General features: G+C 43.9%; 1 protein-coding gene across 1 annotated transcript in view; it reads right to left on the reverse strand.

Annotated features, from left to right (window-relative positions):
* The window catches only part of LOC142574416 (uncharacterized), a 168,910-nt gene that overhangs the window by 62,191 nt on the left and 85,846 nt on the right, over positions 1 to 20,873 (reverse strand). The window contains exons 5-7 of the mRNA XM_075683504.1: positions 15,468 to 15,569; positions 15,257 to 15,361; positions 15,040 to 15,144 (exon numbers count right to left, since the gene is read on the reverse strand). Of these exons, the coding sequence (XP_075539619.1) occupies positions 15,040 to 15,144; positions 15,257 to 15,361; positions 15,468 to 15,569 (312 nt within the window). The remainder of the gene's footprint in view (positions 1 to 15,039; positions 15,145 to 15,256; positions 15,362 to 15,467; positions 15,570 to 20,873) is intronic.

Genomic DNA, 20,873 nt, shown 5'->3' on the forward strand with positions numbered 1-20,873 from the left:
GTCTGAGGGACTACTACACAATCCAACTTCTCGCGGCTATTAGTAATGCAAAAAGGAAATTTGCGAATAGTTGATAATGAGCCACTCCGGCATTCTATTTCGGAGCTCTTGAAGTAAGTTAGAATATTTACAGCACAAGGCACACATGAGTATAAATTGTTGCGTTGATATCGCCTTAACTATGACTGTCATAATTCTCTCTTCATGGGTTTAGTAATTCTCTATCTAAAGGAAGCGTCATATAACGCAAGAACAACAGAAAAATCGAATGTTCCGTATTGTCTCACTGGCTACGGTCGGCAAATGCTTCAAAACAAAGCTCCACGTCTGCCAAATTAGCTTAATGAAAAACAAATCGATATTCGCGAAGTACAATTATCTGACTTTTACACGTTCTTTCTAGCCATATATTGACCTCTAGAACTGGTTATGATTTGTGTTTAACTATATTTTTAATGCGACTATTAATAAGTGTACGCTGTTATGAAATGTTGTGCTGGCATTCGACGCTGAGGTGAAGTGACATATGTAACGCAGGATGCCCTACGTGGGACAGTAGCTAGTGTAGTGCTTAATTTTACGGTTTTGTCAAAGTGTACGACAATGTTGTGTTTAATATGATGGTTTTGTGAAAGCGTACAAATATGTGAATAAAATGCGTGTGCCTATGCTGTTGTCATTGCCAGTATGGGGACTAAAGACTACCTCAAGCCATCCTTGAATGGCATTTGCCTTCGCCTCTCATCACATGTATGTGTGATAAACCACTAAAAATCAGTTAATCAATCAATCAAGCTACGGTGCGGTACATTCAACTATCAGTGAAGCAGATTTATATCCTGCAAGAAATTGCTTCTTCTTTCCTTTTGTCCTGATCAAACACCTATATAGAATATAAGTACGCTTATAGACATCGAAGCTTTTTTAAGCACTGTCAGTAACACACTGCGATGCGTCGTATACCAAGGTGGCTATGAGTGAGCCCAGCTCTCGCGCGCTCTCGCGCGTCTTTGTGGGTGCAAATCTCCGTTCCTCGCGAGGCGTGGCAGGTGTTTGGCACGAAGACGCGAGCTCGTCCGCAAGCGTACGTGTGGTGTGGGCTTTAGAAAGCGGCCGGAATCGCGCCCTCCCCTGTCGTGGCCAGGGGGCGAAGCCACGGAGGGAGGAAACTAAGGAGAGGCCCTACCCCCTCCGCCCGCTAAGAGAAAAGTGTGGCGTAAATGACGTAGTAGGTTCTCATTTTTTTTGCTGCTCCTTTATTTCTTTTGCTGTATGGCCACGCCTTTCGGGCCACAATGGCGGCGTTGTTATGGTTCTGAGCGCTCACACGTGTTGCTCTGTAGGTTTCGTGCCGTGGCAAAGCACTGTGTGGGCGGGTTTGCGTTAGTCACCGTGTCTTGTTGCGCTGTGTTACGTGGACCGTGCTCTGAAGGATGTTGCTGTGGCCATGTGGGACAGGAGGAACTAAAGCTCGTGAAATGAACGCGCATATGTAAGGATGTACACAATGTACCGCGCCACGGCAATGGCAAAGGACGAAGGAATATCCGCGGGAAATTTTGCCTCCACATCAGCGGAATCATGCTAACGTGCCATCGCAGGCCGAAACCGATGCGTTTCAGAATCTGTACAGTGAACGCCTTGCAGGTCAGTGATTCCTGCTTTTGACAGCGCATGTTGCATTTGCGGCACGTAGAAGGTGCGTTATTAAAGAATGCAGAATCCCAGTTTCAGAACTTCGTGTTCAGTAACAACTTGCTTTTGTACATATTAAAACACGTGTTGCTCAACTGTTGCTTGTTTCTCGCATTACTCGCGACAGCACCGACTATTTTAGGAAGAGGACGTTCGAGGGTCATGCGCACCTGCACAGGTGTACCACAATTATTACACACGTGCTGATAGAGATTTACCCAGAATATGTGCATTTTGCTGCCCTCGACATCGACATTTTCACAAGCTGCACGCCTGCTTCATACCAACATGTAGTGTTTCATGACCTACATTGGCACGTCGATGTGCACAGTAGCCGTTAAAGCGCTGCATTCATGTAACGGCGCACCATACAGGGAAGCACACGGGTCTACTAATTTTTGTTTAAAGTAAATAAAACCAGTACTGTACAAAACTATTTGGAAGGCATTGAAGACAAGACAAGTGAAATTTGAAAGTGAACAAAGTGCAAGAAATGCATGAACCACGTGAGCCAGTTTACTTAATGAGTTTATTAAGCAAGTTCTCCAAATTGCGTCTTTGTCTAATACGATTTGAGCGTAGAGAAAAAACATTAGTTTAATTCGGTCACCTTTTCTATAGGCACTTGTGACTGGCAACTGTAAAAGTTTGCACACCCTGTGTCTTAAGTTCAGAAAAGCTTTGTTCATTTTCAAGGCTTTCATGAGCGGGGTTAAAGATTTAAATACAACATAGCAAATGCCAACCAATGAATCAACAAGTTGAATGTAAGGAGTTCTGCGCCATATAAATGGGACTAATCTTCTAAGGAATATACGCATAACATACTGCTGTGTATAGGTATGAATCAAAGAGAAAGGCGTGGCAATTGTATTCATATATTCAGTTCAATAGAACATTTAAACCATGCAGTAAAAATGTTGTGCATTAAAACAACTTAGGTTGGCAACACAATCCGTTCTTTTCATCCATTTTTATTTTCGTGTCTTATTGTTGTACATCAATTAAGAAGTGTTGATTTCTCCAATGCTTCGATTTCTTTTAGTTTCCCACCGTTTTAACTAGCAGACATTGAGCCTCTGGATAAAAAATGTTTTAACATGACGCTGTCACGTGACAAAGTCACCTAAAATTATGTGACCATGTTAGACGGTGCCTAATATAACAAATGTGTGTTTTGTTTATTTCTTATATTGTGGGAGAAATGAAACATTCAAAGAAGCAACTCTAACCACAAGATAAGTGCGTATGAAATTGTATAGGTCCCACACAACAGCAGCATATTCTAGCAATAGCCCGATATATTATTTTTTGCAGACTTGCGGAAGCTCTTCTTAAGTGCGCCAGTTTCTTCCTTGCTTTCTTCCGCTATGGTTTTTCAAATGTGAATTATTCTTCCTAAGGCAATCAGAAGTATCTCACAGGCACTTATAACTAGATACCACGGATAGGAGATGATGACTGATGCAATGAGTAAAAGGTTCTTTTGGGTATTGGTCAGTCAGAGTTCTTTATTTTTAGAATGGAATAAAAATCTGTTTAATGGAGCCCATTTTAAGGCAAAATGATTTCCTGGTACAGGATTGAAACATCAGCAAACAGCCATATATCCATGGCCATGCTATGGACGGTGTTATTAACAAATAGCAGATCGAAAAGAGAGGCACGCAGAGAACATGTCAGAATACTCGACTGTATAGCAGCACATGAATTTGTGGCAACACAAAGTAAACACACATTGCTGTTTACAAAAACAGTATCCTTCATCAAAACGCTGAAGTCATTTCTCAGTATTAGTTTAAACTTCAGTAGCTAATCGATTATTTCATTTTTTACACCCTCAGTGCTTTCACATTGCATAGGGGAATGTTTTTAGACACTTGTGAACAAAAACAATAGTCGGAAGTGCGATATAGGAACAATCTTGCAATCAACAAGAACATTTCAACCTGTATGTATGAAGAACAGTGAATGCAGGGCTAATGAAGCACTAAATAACACCACCGGTGCATGCGCATTGCAACATCAGCAAAGTCAAAACTTGATGAAAAGATAAGCAGGAAAATAAGAAAAAAAACACATTGAAGGTTTCAGTACACATTCAACACAAAAACATATTTGGCATTACTCTGACTGGAAAAATGGAAATGACGTCATTACTTTTCTTAGTAAATGAAATGTTGCAACAAAATTTTGTTGTCCTTTAAATTGAGTCAGGTTTGTGAACATTTGACGCACTTGACTGCTGTGGAAACTCTGAGTTGGCTCTTTTCCGACATGATAGAGGCGTACATTTAAATAAAATTCTGCTACACTTCTTAAAAGATGGACATAATCATTCTCCAGTGGAGAATTATCACACATGTGCGAGCGTAGCTCTGCAAACAGCTCTCTTTGCTGCAGTGATTCAAGCACTTGGTGTGCTAAGTCCTGCAATAGTGTTTTTGATGACAATTTTTTCACACGCACAGCCCATCGAAGAAGAGATTCTGATTTTTGGCAAATTGAAATGACACTCTTTGATGGGTAGTGAAGCCTTCCTCTGCTCTTTCTTTGTATAAATGCAGTGTTTGCTGTTCCAGGTGCACTAAACAATGCCGCTGTACACAGCTCACACATCAGCTTTTGGCCCAGCTTGTATGCCACGTAGCCAGCGACGTAGACCACAACACGACTCCCAAAATCACTGATCTTTTCAAGTGATGCAGAGTAATCATGTTCACTGGCTATTTGTCTCTGCTCAACCACCGACTCTTCAGTCAAAAGCTGCTTCCTCTGCGTGCTTGCGTTCAGCACATTGGTTGGTGAACGTCTTATGGCTGAACTGCGTGACAATATTGTAATAGTGTCCAGGGCTTGACAATTTCCCAAAACATCAGAAAGTTCATTTTGGTCTATCACTTTCTTGAATGCTGCCTGAAACTGCTGTGATGTGGGGTTGTCATTGTGACCGCTATGTGCTCTAATGAAACCAAAAAGTAATTCCAAATGGTCCTGGAAAATCTTGTGCACTGGAAAGTCCTGTAGTACTTTCTTTTCAACAACAAGGCTATCTCGCTCTTCATGCATTTAATAAATCCCAAGAACCATTCTTCCGCGCTTTCTATCAAGTTTCTTCTATTTACAGGCTGTTTCAAAGCGGAAAGGTACTGTACTGCAGTATTAAATGTATCTTTTACATTATTTTAATTTTCTTCGCATAGTGGCTTCTTCCACTCTTTTTATTCACACTGCGGGAATTCAACACATCAAAGAGGTTGCTGACAATGACTAAAAATTTCTCTGTTGGTTCTGTACTAGCAAACCCTTCCACGTGCATGATCCTGCATTCAGCAAGTGCCATCGCCACGGGCAGGCTCATCACTTGGGCTGCCAGACGAACCTTCATCGGTTGCCTTTGCCACTCAATATGAGCCTTTGGCAACTTGTTTGCCAAATGGACACCCTCTTTTTCTTGTAGATTGTGCAGCTTCTCCACATATGCCCAGGATACGACCCTTCCATCTTGGCTGATAAAGTATTTGTGATGAGCTAGAGCATTCCTCACCAACTTCAGCATACGGCAGGGATCTAAAAAGGCTGCAACTGGTTCTTTGGTTGCTGAGGGCTGGAAGGTTCATGAATACTGTGTTAAGCGCAAAAAGACAGACACAAGAAAGACGACAGGACAAGGCGCTACACAAATATCAGGGCCCACAGTAGAAGAAAGATAGTTCAGCACAATGCGTTGGCGGGCTAGTTGGTGCGAATCCATGAATACTGTGTTAAGCGCAAAAAGACAGACACAAGAAAGACGACAGGACAAGGCGCTACACAAATATCAGGGCCCACAGTAGAAGAAAGATAGTTCAGCACAATGCGTTGGCGGGCTAGTTGGTGCGAATCCATGAATACTGTGTTAAGCGCAAAAAGACAGACACAAGAAAGACGACAGGACAAGGCGCTACACAAATATCAGGGCCCACAGTAGAAGAAAGATAGTTCAGCACAATGCGTTGGCGGGCTAGTTGGTGCGAATCCATGAATACTGTGTTAAGCGCAAAAAGACAGACACAAGAAAGACGACAGGACAAGGCGCTACACAAATATCAGGGCCCACAGTAGAAGAAAGATAGTTCAGCACAATGCGTTGGCGGGCTAGTTGGTGCGAATCCATGAATACTGTGTTAAGCGCAAAAAGACAGACACAAGAAAGACGACAGGACAAGGCGCTACACAAATATCAGGGCCCACAGTAGAAGAAAGATAGTTCAGCACAATGCGTTGGCGGGCTAGTTGGTGCGAATCCATGAATACTGTGTTAAGCGCAAAAAGACAGACACAAGAAAGACGACAGGACAAGGCGCTACACAAATATCAGGGCCCACAGTAGAAGAAAGATAGTTCAGCACAATGCGTTGGCGGGCTAGTTGGTGCGAATCCATGAATACTGTGTTAAGCGCAAAAAGACAGACACAAGAAAGACGACAGGACAAGGCGCTACACAAATATCAGGGCCCACAGTAGAAGAAAGATAGTTCAGCACAATGCGTTGGCGGGCTAGTTGGTGCGAATCCATGAATACTGTGTTAAGCGCAAAAAGACAGACACAAGAAAGACGACAGGACAAGGCGCTACACAAATATCAGGGCCCACAGTAGAAGAAAGATAGTTCAGCACAATGCGTTGGCGGGCTAGTTGGTGCGAATCCATGAATACTGTGTTAAGCGCAAAAAGACAGACACAAGAAAGACGACAGGACAAGGCGCTACACAAATATCAGGGCCCACAGTAGAAGAAAGATAGTTCAGCACAATGCGTTGGCGGGCTAGTTGGTGCGAATCCATGAATACTGTGTTAAGCGCAAAAAGACAGACACAAGAAAGACGACAGGACAAGGCGCTACACAAATATCAGGGCCCACAGTAGAAGAAAGATAGTTCAGCACAATGCGTTGGCGGGCTAGTTGGTGCGAATCCATGAATACTGTGTTAAGCGCAAAAAGACAGACACAAGAAAGACGACAGGACAAGGCGCTACACAAATATCAGGGCCCACAGTAGAAGAAAGATAGTTCAGCACAATGCGTTGGCGGGCTAGTTGGTGCGAATCCATGAATACTGTGTTAAGCGCAAAAAGACAGACACAAGAAAGACGACAGGACAAGGCGCTACACAAATATCAGGGCCCACAGTAGAAGAAAGATAGTTCAGCACAATGCGTTGGCGGGCTAGTTGGTGCGAATCCATGAATACTGTGTTAAGCGCAAAAAGACAGACACAAGAAAGACGACAGGACAAGGCGCTACACAAATATCAGGGCCCACAGTAGAAGAAAGATAGTTCAGCACAATGCGTTGGCGGGCTAGTTGGTGCGAATCCATGAATACTGTGTTAAGCGCAAAAAGACAGACACAAGAAAGACGACAGGACAAGGCGCTACACAAATATCAGGGCCCACAGTAGAAGAAAGATAGTTCAGCACAATGCGTTGGCGGGCTAGTTGGTGCGAATCCATGAATACTGTGTTAAGCGCAAAAAGACAGACACAAGAAAGACGACAGGACAAGGCGCTACACAAATATCAGGGCCCACAGTAGAAGAAAGATAGTTCAGCACAATGCGTTGGCGGGCTAGTTGGTGCGAATCCATGAATACTGTGTTAAGCGCAAAAAGACAGACACAAGAAAGACGACAGGACAAGGCGCTACACAAATATCAGGGCCCACAGTAGAAGAAAGATAGTTCAGCACAATGCGTTGGCGGGCTAGTTGGTGCGAATCCATGAATACTGTGTTAAGCGCAAAAAGACAGACACAAGAAAGACGACAGGACAAGGCGCTACACAAATATCAGGGCCCACAGTAGAAGAAAGATAGTTCAGCACAATGCGTTGGCGGGCTAGTTGGTGCGAATCCATGAATACTGTGTTAAGCGCAAAAAGACAGACACAAGAAAGACGACAGGACAAGGCGCTACACAAATATCAGGGCCCACAGTAGAAGAAAGATAGTTCAGCACAATGCGTTGGCGGGCTAGTTGGTGCGAATCCATGAATACTGTGTTAAGCGCAAAAAGACAGACACAAGAAAGACGACAGGACAAGGCGCTACACAAATATCAGGGCCCACAGTAGAAGAAAGATAGTTCAGCACAATGCGTTGGCGGGCTAGTTGGTGCGAATCCATGAATACTGTGTTAAGCGCAAAAAGACAGACACAAGAAGGACGACAGGACAAGGCGCTACACAAATATCAGGGCCCACAGTAGAAGAAAGATAGTTCAGCACAATGCGTTGGCGGGCTAGTTGGTGCGAATCCATGAATACTGTGTTAAGCGCAAAAAGACAGACACAAGAAAGACGACAGGACAAGGCGCTACACAAATATCTTTCTTCTACTGTGGGCCCTGATATTTGTGTAGCGCCTTGTCCTGTCGTCTTTCTTGTGTCTGTCTTTTTGCGCTTAACACAGTATTCATGGATTCGCACCAACTAGCCCGCCAACGCATTGTGCTGAACTATCTTTCTTCTACTGTGGGCCCTGATATTTGTGTAGCGCCTTGTCCTGTCGTCTTTCTTGTGTCTGTCTTTTTGCGCTTAACACAGTATTCATGGATTCGCACCAACTAGCCCGCCAACGCATTGTGCTGAACTATCTTTCTTCTACTGTGGGCCCTGATATTTGTGTAGCGCCTTGTCCTGTCGTCTTTCTTGTGTCTGTCTTTTTGCGCTTAACACAGTATTCATGGATTCGCACCAACTAGCCCGCCAACGCATTGTGCTGAACTATCTTTCTTCTACTGTGGGCCCTGATATTTGTGTAGCGCCTTGTCCTGTCGTCTTTCTTGTGTCTGTCTTTTTGCGCTTAACACAGTATTCATGGATTCGCACCAACTAGCCCGCCAACGCATTGTGCTGAACTATCTTTCTTCTACTGTGGGCCCTGATATTTGTGTAGCGCCTTGTCCTGTCGTCTTTCTTGTGTCTGTCTTTTTGCGCTTAACACAGTATTCATGGATTCGCACCAACTAGCCCGCCAACGCATTGTGCTGAACTATCTTTCTTCTACTGTGGGCCCTGATATTTGTGTAGCGCCTTGTCCTGTCGTCTTTCTTGTGTCTGTCTTTTTGCGCTTAACACAGTATTCATGGATTCGCACCAACTAGCCCGCCAACGCATTGTGCTGAACTATCTTTCTTCTACTGTGGGCCCTGATATTTGTGTAGCGCCTTGTCCTGTCGTCTTTCTTGTGTCTGTCTTTTTGCGCTTAACACAGTATTCATGGATTCGCACCAACTAGCCCGCCAACGCATTGTGCTGAACTATCTTTCTTCTACTGTGGGCCCTGATATTTGTGTAGCGCCTTGTCCTGTCGTCTTTCTTGTGTCTGTCTTTTTGCGCTTAACACAGTATTCATGGATTCGCACCAACTAGCCCGCCAACGCATTGTGCTGAACTATCTTTCTTCTACTGTGGGCCCTGATATTTGTGTAGCGCCTTGTCCTGTCGTCTTTCTTGTGTCTGTCTTTTTGCGCTTAACACAGTATTCATGGATTCGCACCAACTAGCCCGCCAACGCATTGTGCTGAACTATCTTTCTTCTACTGTGGGCCCTGATATTTGTGTAGCGCCTTGTCCTGTCGTCTTTCTTGTGTCTGTCTTTTTGCGCTTAACACAGTATTCATGGATTCGCACCAACTAGCCCGCCAACGCATTGTGCTGAACTATCTTTCTTCTACTGTGGGCCCTGATATTTGTGTAGCGCCTTGTCCTGTCGTCTTTCTTGTGTCTGTCTTTTTGCGCTTAACACAGTATTCATGGATTCGCACCAACTAGCCCGCCAACGCATTGTGCTGAACTATCTTTCTTCTACTGTGGGCCCTGATATTTGTGTAGCGCCTTGTCCTGTCGTCTTTCTTGTGTCTGTCTTTTTGCGCTTAACACAGTATTCATGGATTCGCACCAACTAGCCCGCCAACGCATTGTGCTGAACTATCTTTCTTCTACTGTGGGCCCTGATATTTGTGTAGCGCCTTGTCCTGTCGTCTTTCTTGTGTCTGTCTTTTTGCGCTTAACACAGTATTCATGGATTCGCACCAACTAGCCCGCCAACGCATTGTGCTGAACTATCTTTCTTCTACTGTGGGCCCTGATATTTGTGTAGCGCCTTGTCCTGTCGTCTTTCTTGTGTCTGTCTTTTTGCGCTTAACACAGTATTCATGGATTCGCACCAACTAGCCCGCCAACGCATTGTGCTGAACTATCTTTCTTCTACTGTGGGCCCTGATATTTGTGTAGCGCCTTGTCCTGTCGTCTTTCTTGTGTCTGTCTTTTTGCGCTTAACACAGTATTCATGGATTCGCACCAACTAGCCCGCCAACGCATTGTGCTGAACTATCTTTCTTCTACTGTGGGCCCTGATATTTGTGTAGCGCCTTGTCCTGTCGTCTTTCTTGTGTCTGTCTTTTTGCGCTTAACACAGTATTCATGGATTCGCACCAACTAGCCCGCCAACGCATTGTGCTGAACTATCTTTCTTCTACTGTGGGCCCTGATATTTGTGTAGCGCCTTGTCCTGTCGTCTTTCTTGTGTCTGTCTTTTTGCGCTTAACACAGTATTCATGGATTCGCACCAACTAGCCCGCCAACGCATTGTGCTGAACTATCTTTCTTCTACTGTGGGCCCTGATATTTGTGTAGCGCCTTGTCCTGTCGTCTTTCTTGTGTCTGTCTTTTTGCGCTTAACACAGTATTCATGGATTCGCACCAACTAGCCCGCCAACGCATTGTGCTGAACTATCTTTCTTCTACTGTGGGCCCTGATATTTGTGTAGCGCCTTGTCCTGTCGTCTTTCTTGTGTCTGTCTTTTTGCGCTTAACACAGTATTCATGGATTCGCACCAACTAGCCCGCCAACGCATTGTGCTGAACTATCTTTCTTCTACTGTGGGCCCTGATATTTGTGTAGCGCCTTGTCCTGTCGTCTTTCTTGTGTCTGTCTTTTTGCGCTTAACACAGTATTCATGGATTCGCACCAACTAGCCCGCCAACGCATTGGGCTGGAAGGTTGTTTGCAGATTGTCAATATTTGTAAAATTACAGCCAAGCTCTTGAAGCGTTGCTATGTTTGCTGGTGCACCATCACAAGTTATTGAGACAACCATGGCCCCTGCCTCATGTGCAGACAGCAACCTTTGCTTAACAAGTGTTGCTCGCTGTTCACCTACAAGTCCATCTACAAGGAAGTAACCCAGAGGAACCTTCCAGTGCCCATTAACACAGACATTCATTATAACAAAGGCAGCTTTTGCTTGTGGCAAGCAGTCACCTTCGGCTCTTGTGTCCATGTCCACGTAGCCTTCCAAGTGGCCCCCTTGCATTGGACATCTAATTGACTAATTGACATCTCATCAACTATGAGGCTGCACACCGTTTGATGGCCTCCTGTGTTGTTCTCTGAACACTTCCGATTTAGAGCAGTCGCAGCCTCTTTAGAAAACCCTGCTTTCCCATCAATGCTTTCGTACCATTTCCTTAAAGTACGAGGATGCGGTAAGCATGTGTCGAATACCTTCTTCACATAACCGTATGCCCGTGGTGTATAAAAGTTGAGAGTGAGAGCAAATGTTCTCAACTCAGGCGAGTACTCCTTTGCTTTCTGTTGTCCTGTCTGCTTTGCTACCTGTCGTTGCAAAAGCTGTTGATTTGCAGCACCAAGACTGTCGAGCACAGAAACCTGTTCTCTGAGCAAAATGTTCTGTGTGGTTAGTGTTTTCAGAACTTTTAGTTTGGCATTCCGTTTTTTAAGACGCCGCCTTGATTTCTGCAGTCTGTTGATCGCTTTTCTTGACTGTTGCTGCTCTGAAGCAAGTGTTGCTGCGCGAGCTCGCAAGAAAGCTTTCTCAGGGCTGTCGACCTACAATGAAAAACGAAAAAGTGTCACAAGGAAAGCGTAATTTATCAACTAACCAATTTATCAGCTAGTAAGCTGTGACACCTGTGCAAACTTAATGTGCTGTTAACAATGATATAGCTAAGCCCAAGGACAGATTTCCGGCTATATTTTCCTGCATTCAATTTCTAAAAAATCGCGAATACCTACCGTCGGCCTCAGACATTTAACACTTGAATATATGTCGAAAGAATATGGCTCCTCGGTGAGCGTGTATACAGACGGATCGGTCTCGTCGTATGCGTCTCGTGCGGCTTTCGTCCTGCCTGCGCATCAAGTCATTCGACGGTTTCGTCTGTATAACAAGACGACTACATCTACGGACCTAGTGGCAATCAGAGTATATTTCAGTATAAATATATTTCAGTTTCAGTATAAATTCAGTATATTTCGCGTCAGCCTCTTCAAATATGGACAGTCTTCAATGAAGCAAAATCGGGTCTTCAACTACTTAGAGTGGTGTTGAAAGAAAGCGCTTACAGAGTGTTGGCTCTTCAAACTGCCGAGCTCTACACTTTAGCGCAAGAAAACGGCCACAACATCACATTTCAGTGGATTCCCAGTCACTGTGGTATACAGGGCAACGAACTGGCCGACGCCGAAGCGAAGAAAGCACTCGAAGAACTAGAGTCACTGCTTTCAATTCCTTTTTCAAGAGTGGACGCCAACTATCTCCTCTCCAGTTTTATCCGAAAATTGACAGCAAAGCACTGGGACAATCCGGATAATCGCCACAGAGGACTCCAGAGATTGGACCCTACCATGAATTTTAGGCTACCACCGAAAATTCAACGAAGCTGTGCCAGTCTTCTGCACAGACTAAGGCTGGGGGTAGCGTTTACGCGCGGATACGTCCACCTCATGCGACGCGCCGAGTCTCCACACTGTGAGGTGTGCAATGTGACTGAGACTATAGGTCATGTGCTTTTTGACTGCCCTAAATACGTGGAAGAGCGTGAAAGGTTGGACAACGACCTTAAGCGTCTCGACAGCGCACCGTTGTCGGAGGATGTTATTTTAGGCCCTTGGCCAGATGCTCAATCGACTTTGAAGGCTATCGAGGCATTACTGAACTTTTTAAAAATTACTGGCCTGGATTGCAGACTTTGAGCATGCCAAATTGCTTGCCATACCTTCTACATCTACCTTCTATCGTCATCGTCACCCATCATGCACCTCTTTCTTCCCTCTTTCTTTCCCTCTTCCCTTCCCCTAATGCCGAGTAGCTGGCTAGAAGAATATACCTCAGGCCGACCTCTCAGCATTTCATATCATTAAACTTCTCTCTCTCTCTCTGTTCTTTCTTCAAGTGGTGTACTGCCGCGCGATTAAAAGTCTGGACAAACGAAGACACACAGGGACACACAGCGCTGCGTGTGTCCCTGTGTCTTCTTTTGTCCCGTTTTTTATTCGTGCTACCGTACACCCCTTGATTATGCATTACCAACAAGCCCACATTGCAACCCTCCTGTTCTTTCTAGAAATCCACATTCATGCTAAAAAATGCGTCAAACTTCCACATGCATGACAACCTTCTGCCATCATATCATGGCTTCCTTAAAGAACATCTTACCATGACTAGACAACCAGTTTCGTCAGCTCAAAGCCCAGATATTAAAACACTTAATATTACATGCATTTATTAATTTATACATCATCCAGATAAATACAGCATGTGTAGTTAGTATGCATTGTCTGGAATCAAATTATGCCCTTACATACATATCCCTGTCTGCTGTTGTTGCATTACACTGAACTCAACAAATGCTTATTTTTTATGAACATAATTTTGTTATATCACCCATGACATGGAGCACATTTCTTCATCTTGGGCTAGATTGCTCACAGACAGACTATAACTGTAGAAGGAATTAGGGTATATTTAAATAATTATAATGTTTATCTAATTACTGTGCAGCACACGTTGCAATTTATCACTTTTAGCAGGCCCCTTCGGAAGTCATCTGCTCCAAGTGAATTATGAAGACGCCAGTTTTGGGATATGCATTCTCAAGTTTCATGACGAACTGCTTTGGTGTTCCAGCAGTTTTTTTGTGCCTCAGTTTGTAAAGAGACATTGTTAAGAAAACTAAGCAGATGAACAGTGCATTTTCGTCACAAGTTTGACGGTGCTTATTTCAAAAGGTGTGCAAGTTTCAAAATTCGTTCCAAGTGGATGTGCCTTGTGAAATCACTGGCTTCAGTTTGTATATTGCAATATGTAGGCTAAACTTATTAGCTCGAGAGGTTATTAGCAGAATTTTGTTAATTATTCAGTTATGGTTTTTAATGTCTTATGTAATTAATGGTCACCTCTTCTAAGCCATCCAGATCGATGAGTATAATTGTGCTGTTTCGCAACAGGTGGTTTTTAAAAAACTGATAATGTCAAACTAAGGACGCCCGTTTACTAGAACTGCTCACATTGATCTACTTAGATGCACATACATTGCTTTTGTAAGATAGTTTCCATCCGTAGATTTCGCTTACCTTTGGCAGCTTCCTTTTTTTGGCGTTGTTAGAGCAGCTTACACATTCGATGACCTTTGCAATTTCGGCAGAAGCAGTTGATAGCACCTCATTAATTAATGGTTAAATAATTTGCAATGAGCACAAGTATTTATATTTACTGGGACTTGCATAGCCAGTCATGACAGACACTACTGTACCCTTAATGCGATTTGACTACCACGTGAGATGATGACTGATAACACTAATGACCCTGTTACAGTGAATGCACAGCACTAGTTGTTACGTGAGCAATGCACCTCAAGGTAGCAACGTGATTGATCATGAGATGTGGACTGAAGTTCCTTAAAAACATTACACTACACAATTTTTTACTGTTGTTAACCTGTAGAAGCATAGTGCAACCAATATGAAAGCTGCATGCTAAGTTTATCTTTTGGAAAAAAGGGAAGTGTCAGCAAATGATGAGGTGTATATTGTAGGTCCTCCATATTAGCCCATACCACACTATCACGAGTGCGTGACTGCATGTGACAGGCTAACGCCCTCCAAGCATGAGTACCAAACAGTCAGCACTAAGCAGTCATGTATTCAAAGCAGATCTGTAACCTTGCATGTATGCCCTTGCTAGCTTGAATCAGTTTCTCCAGAGTAATATCAATCATATAGGTTTATTAGGTAATAGCTTTATCAAAAATTAGTTGGGCCCACAAACCTGTTACATATTTCTGCTACTTTCATTTCTGTATTCATTGTGATCAAACGGGAGGAGGACAGAACTTTACAGTCACTAAACCAGTGTCTTGTGACTAGAATACTCTAAGCTAGGCTAGTTCATGCATCCCTTAACATCAGAATAATGCAAGCACAGTACTAAATGGAAAGTGTTAGCATGGAATGGAAAGTGTTAGCATAGCCTTTTTTTACAGAAAAGACGTGTTTACCTGCGCTGGTGTCACCTCCAATTGAAGAACAGCAGCTAGGCTGGATGGGTCGGTGACATAGAGGCTCTCCTGTACTTCACTGTTGTCTCCAGTATCCATTGCAGCCTGGTAGCAAGAGCACATGTTAGCCATTTCCGTTTAAACTTCAATTGCTACCGGTGTATGCTTATAACACAATAAAAGTTTTGGGTGAATTGCGCATAGAATAGAAGCTCACCTGCGCAAGTTGTGGCTCAATAGGAAGACTTGTACTTAGGCCGCATGGACCGGGCTCAGACAGGCTGATCTGGATTGCACTTTCATACTCCAAATTCTTGGCGGCCTGAAAACAAGTGTGTTTATTGTAATCAGCTGTATGTCGTAAAATGCCTACTTGAAGTACTACAAAGGTGTCGGAAAAGTGCAACACAGAAGAAAATAATGTGCACCTCTTCAAATGTAGTCTGACTGTAGAGACCAGCACCTAAGCCAGACAAACCAGTGGTAGGTAGGCTGGCCTGAGCTGTGCGTTCATCAAAACTTGTGGCAACCTGAGGGCAAGATATCAGTGAGTAAATAACCACTTCAAGTAAAACTGCGCAGCATGACGTGGACTAAGCGAGACGCGGAATTTACAGGGATGAGCGTGAAATAACTGCATTCATCCCTATTATGCGTTGTGCAGTCTTACTTGAAACTGGTATGCACAAAATGGCCTGATACAATTTTGTTTTCAATAGCAACTGCTGACTATTTATTATTATTGAATTTAAATCTTCACCTGTGCAAGCACCATCAAGCCTTCATCACATCCTTGCATGAGTTGAGAGGAGGCAGAGTGCGAGTGTGCAACATGGCTTGTTGCATCAGATGCACTGTCACCTTGCTAAACTGGATGATGCAGCTGGGAGGTTGCAAACTTCGTAGTATTAATATTACACATGACAAGGAAGGGATGTCAAATGGCAGTAACTGAATATGTGCTTTGCCACTTTGGTTCTGCTAACAACATATCCTTTGTTTGCTCTCACAAAAGTATTTGGCACGGTTTGCTAAAATTACTTCTGAAATCCTACTTGCAGTAGAGAGTTTCAAATGCATGCAGTTAATTTTTTCCATCTCTTCAACTCATGTACTGGGTGTTACCAGAGAAGCAGGTACGATATGCATAATTAAAATTTATGAGAAACATATAGTTTCTTAACTCGCGTTAAAGTTTGAAAACCTGAATAGTGAGTACTGTATACTGCTGAAAATTTATTTGGCTTTTTCGGTAAGTCGGTTGATTGTTTGTAAATTTGCTTTCTAAAATTTCATCCTCTACTAAAATTTTGGTCGCGTACAGGTATCAGCATTGTTTGCCATTTTAAAGAAAGCCCCCCCCCCCCCCTTATATGCATGTATGTATGTATTGCAAGAGCCATGCCACATAAGAAGCATCAGCTCTCACCAAGAGCGTCGGCACTGCATGTTCCCGCAGACGGACTCTACTCAGTGACGTGCGATCTATATGTTCATCCCGAAAGTGAGTGGAACAAATACGGGCTTCCTTCTTAGGCTCTCAATCAGCACTGGAGGATTGCCAAATTGCCTCTATCCACTTATTCTGACGAACCGTGTCACCGGGAAACCTGCTAATGAAGAATCATGCGTATATGTATTAGATGATAACTTATACTGTGCGAATAAAATATTTTGCTGTTATACTATAACTATAGAATTATTATCGCTACCTGAATGCGTGTATCATAAATTCTAGTTTTTCCTCTGATAAAACCCCAAACACGTAAGGAAAATTACTTACAGGTGAATAGATATGGACGGTCCACTTTTCGGCTTGCGCGACTTGCATCCTGGCACACAACAACTAGGCATTGGATGAGCGGATACCTAGGCAAGCGTCCGCACAACTCGTACGCGGAACGAAAACTGAAAAAGCGGTGCCTTTCGCGCATCGTTCGCAGAAAAAGCAGTCATGGCCAGTCTACTCTTCATCCAGGAAGGCTGCTTTGACTTATTAAGGAATGAATCCTCCCTACTACAAGCGTATCTCATCTGTGCGCGCGAGAAGCGCAGGGAAGTGAAGGTTAGCGGATACGCTGCAAGAATATGCAAGGCTCCACAGAACTTACACCTGCGAACACATCGAACGGCTAGCTATTCCATGCTCCCACGTAGGCCGGGTCCACGCGCGTATTGTTCGGCACCGTGCGCCGGCCAGTCGACTCTTCATCCGTGAAGATGGGAAAGAACCGGCTGCTTTGACTTATTAAGGAAATAATCCTCCCTACCGCAGGCGTACCTTGTCTGTGCGCGCGCGAAGCGCAGGGAAGGTCAGCAGATGCGCCGCAAGAGTGAGGAAGGCTCCACAGACCGTACCTGCGAACACAGCAAACGGCTGTTCCATGGTCGCAGGTAGGCCTGTTCCATGCGCATGCTGTTCTGCACCGTGCGCCGGCTATTGCAAAACTTTTGTTCCGTGACGCTTCACTTACCGTGGGAAGAAGGCACCTCAAGCCGCAGTCAATGAACCTAAACGCGAAGTCAGAAATGACATTCTGCCTCCTCGCCGGCGCGCTGTCGAAGTGACGCGCGGCCACCTGAATTTTGTTCAATAAAGCACGACGATTCCTCAAGCGAGAATGTGTTTGTGCTCATAAACTCGAAATGGATCGCAAATGGGTTGGTGTGTCGTACGTGTCTACAGTGCGTTCTTGCAGTGCAGTGAGAATGCGTACATGTTTTTTCGCATCGCCAGACGTCTAGCTCGCAAGACCGTATGAGAGCCCCTGGAAGCCCAAGCAGAGAAAAGCAAGTAGAAGGCAGCGATAAAGGGGACCTTTTTTTAAAAAAAAATACACGCAAGAACTGGGTATCGGCCGATACCTGCGGTTAATGAGAACAGTTCAGTTGGCTGGCCTTATAATTAAGGCATGGTTATTTTCATAAAAGCCGCTAAAAGCAGCCGATTCGACCTCACGGCCCAATTTGCGAAGTTCATTATGAACGTCTTTTAACATGGCTTCGGCAACGGCAACGCAATGAGACATCACGATGGTTTAGTATTGCTGCGGAGCGAGCGCGCACGCCCCGCGCGCGGAGCCACGCGCAGCGCGGCGTGGTTTCGCGAGAGATGTAAACAAGAGAGGAGGGTGGCCCGAAAAGCGGAGCATCGCCATGAGCAGCGCCAACTTCCGGCTTCACTTTTGCTTCGCCAAGAGTGACGTCAGGGCCTATCCTGGGTGAAGCAATGGAGGGAGGAAAGGGAAGTGGTTCTTCGGTGGCTTGCAGTGAGTTCGTGCGGTCGCCTTACCCTGAAAGCGATCGTCGAAGGGGCCCGCTCGCTCGCACGGGCCTCATCGTCAATACGATCTGCGATGATTGAAGAGAGCGCGCGGTACCGGTGCGCTTGGTATGCGATGTGCTTTTGACTTTCGTTAACGCGGAAGCGCGGGTTGCACAAAGGTAAACTTTCTCACTGCTGCTACCATGATCGCTCACTCCAGCATTTTGACAGCGAGTTTCTGCACTCATCGTGCGAGATGACGCCATGTTTACCTGTGCGCGCGTGACGCCGTGCTTCTTAATTTAGTTAAAACAAATTGGCCGGCTACTTGGTTTTATTTTATGAATGTGTCAGCGCGGCTAAACGAGGACGTAGAAAGAAACAGTTACACAGAGAGAGCGCTGTTTCTGCGTGTCCGTTTCTTCCTACGTCCTCTTTCAGTCGTGTTTGCACATTCTATGATTGTTAACGTAGTTAGTAAGCGAATTATTAAAAGTCCATAAGGCCGATAAAACTGCTATCCTTATTTCCTATAGCTATCTCCTAATTTTCCATCACGATCGGTGTTTCGCATTTCGGGCGAAACAGCGACTTTTTTTCAGGACGCTTCCAATATAAGAATCTCCCGCATGCAACACATGCTTGCTAGCTGCCAAGTCATTGTTCCGTCTATCCAGCAGAAGCTCCATAGTTAGCGGCGCAGAGTCAATGTTTTGCGCCCACGTATAATGTCAACACTATTCAAGGAGTCATTGTATTTGTCATTCTGTTGGCCAGAAGAAGTGCGGGAATTTCTAAACTACAGCGACAAATAAATCTTCAGGACTGCTATTGAGTGAAAGGTGCTGAAGAAAAAATCGCATGTTAAAATGAAGGCTATATTATAGGAAAAAATCAATATTAATAATTGAAACACAGAAAATGAAAGGGAAAATATGCATACATAAAGGGGATTTTATTGGACCTCATGAGAAATTTCTGGACTGCGGAGGAAACGTGCATGTCGCTGAAACGTCGAGTAAAAAGGGCCAGAGCCCAAGCGCAATCGTAAACTTTGCTTTCCCAATCAGGGCTCGTACCCTCGGGGTACAATCCCTCTTTTTAGAACAACTGGTTGATAGCGGCTGCGTGACAGACGACCAGAAGACTTCCCACGCAGTTTTAATACTCAATTCAGACGATGCTACACCATCGTAAAACCTTTGCTGTAGCGATGCTTCCCCAGTATCAAAATACAAGCCAATTTCAGTAACAAGCATGTCTTACAAAACATTGGAGCAGCTCATATCATGTACCGTTGTGAAATTCGTATCAGACCAGAAATTCTTCTTTTGCAATCAACATAATTTTCCGGCGTTGTTCATGTGCAACTCAAGTATTGGAAATAATAAATGATCTCCTTGACTCCGTTGCCTACACCATAGAATTCCATGTTACATTCATGAAGTTTGCGAATGCTTTCGGAAAAATACCACATATCCGGCTAATAATACATTAGAGGAAAACAAAGAGGAACAGAAGTATAAGAAACTGGATAGCTATTTTAAAGAAACGACATACAATCAGTCTTTATGAATTCATTCTCCCTTTTATATGCAAAACGGAGCGTGCCGATAGAATTTGCCCTGGGCCCTACTTTATTTTGAATTTCAATTACCGAAAGAGGAAATACATCCACCATCATATTATTCGCATATAAATCTGAGCTCCGCAAATATTAGCACCACTGAGGATGGCTACAGTTAGACCTCAACTGTTCTTAATAATTCGGTGTTGCCATCAGTAAATGTAATTTTACGTTTCCAAAACAAGACCACTTGATCTCGAATGCAAGGACTACGAAATTCAGAAAATCCCCATTTAAAGAAAATACACATTCAAGTATCCCAGAATTCATTTGTCCTCTGATATATCCTGGTACGAGCCCAAGATTACTATAACCACTAAGGCATGTGAGGTATTCGTTACACATAAGTAATCGTTGCACACAACTTCTATTTGGCTAAGCTCTCCACTAATCTATGATCCTACGCTACAACTGTTTATTTGAACGTAGAATGTACCGACATTATTGGGAATTTACTTCAAGACCTGTTTGATCGATCAACCTAAATTAATGCACAATAAAGCGAAGGTATTCAGGAAAGAAAAATTTTCCCCCGTTTGAGAGTAGAAAATATCAGACTCCCTTTGCTTGCCCTGCCTTCGAAATCGCACAATCATAACGATGATAACGTAGTTTCAAGTGTTTCGTCAACGTAAGTTTTTGTCTTGTGGATCTCACACGACAGCCGTTCATTGTGTTTCCGAGCATTTATCGCGCTGATTTCAGGTGCAATCCATTCTTGCACCAACTAACCTCTATCTTCACTTACAACTTCCTTTGGCAATATGATTCTAATAGGGCATTTAGGAACATCGTGTCAATACTTGGGATTCTTTTGTTCGCGGCTTCATGCTTTTTCTAAAAGTGTGATTATATTTCGTTAATTAACTTCTTCTATATGTGTTTTGCTGTGCATAATCATGTTGCTATATTATTATAATAATAATTGTTTAATTTGTACGT

This window comes from Dermacentor variabilis, chromosome 3, assembly GCF_050947875.1.
Source record: "Dermacentor variabilis isolate Ectoservices chromosome 3, ASM5094787v1, whole genome shotgun sequence".
Taxonomy (NCBI): domain Eukaryota; kingdom Metazoa; phylum Arthropoda; class Arachnida; order Ixodida; family Ixodidae; genus Dermacentor; species Dermacentor variabilis.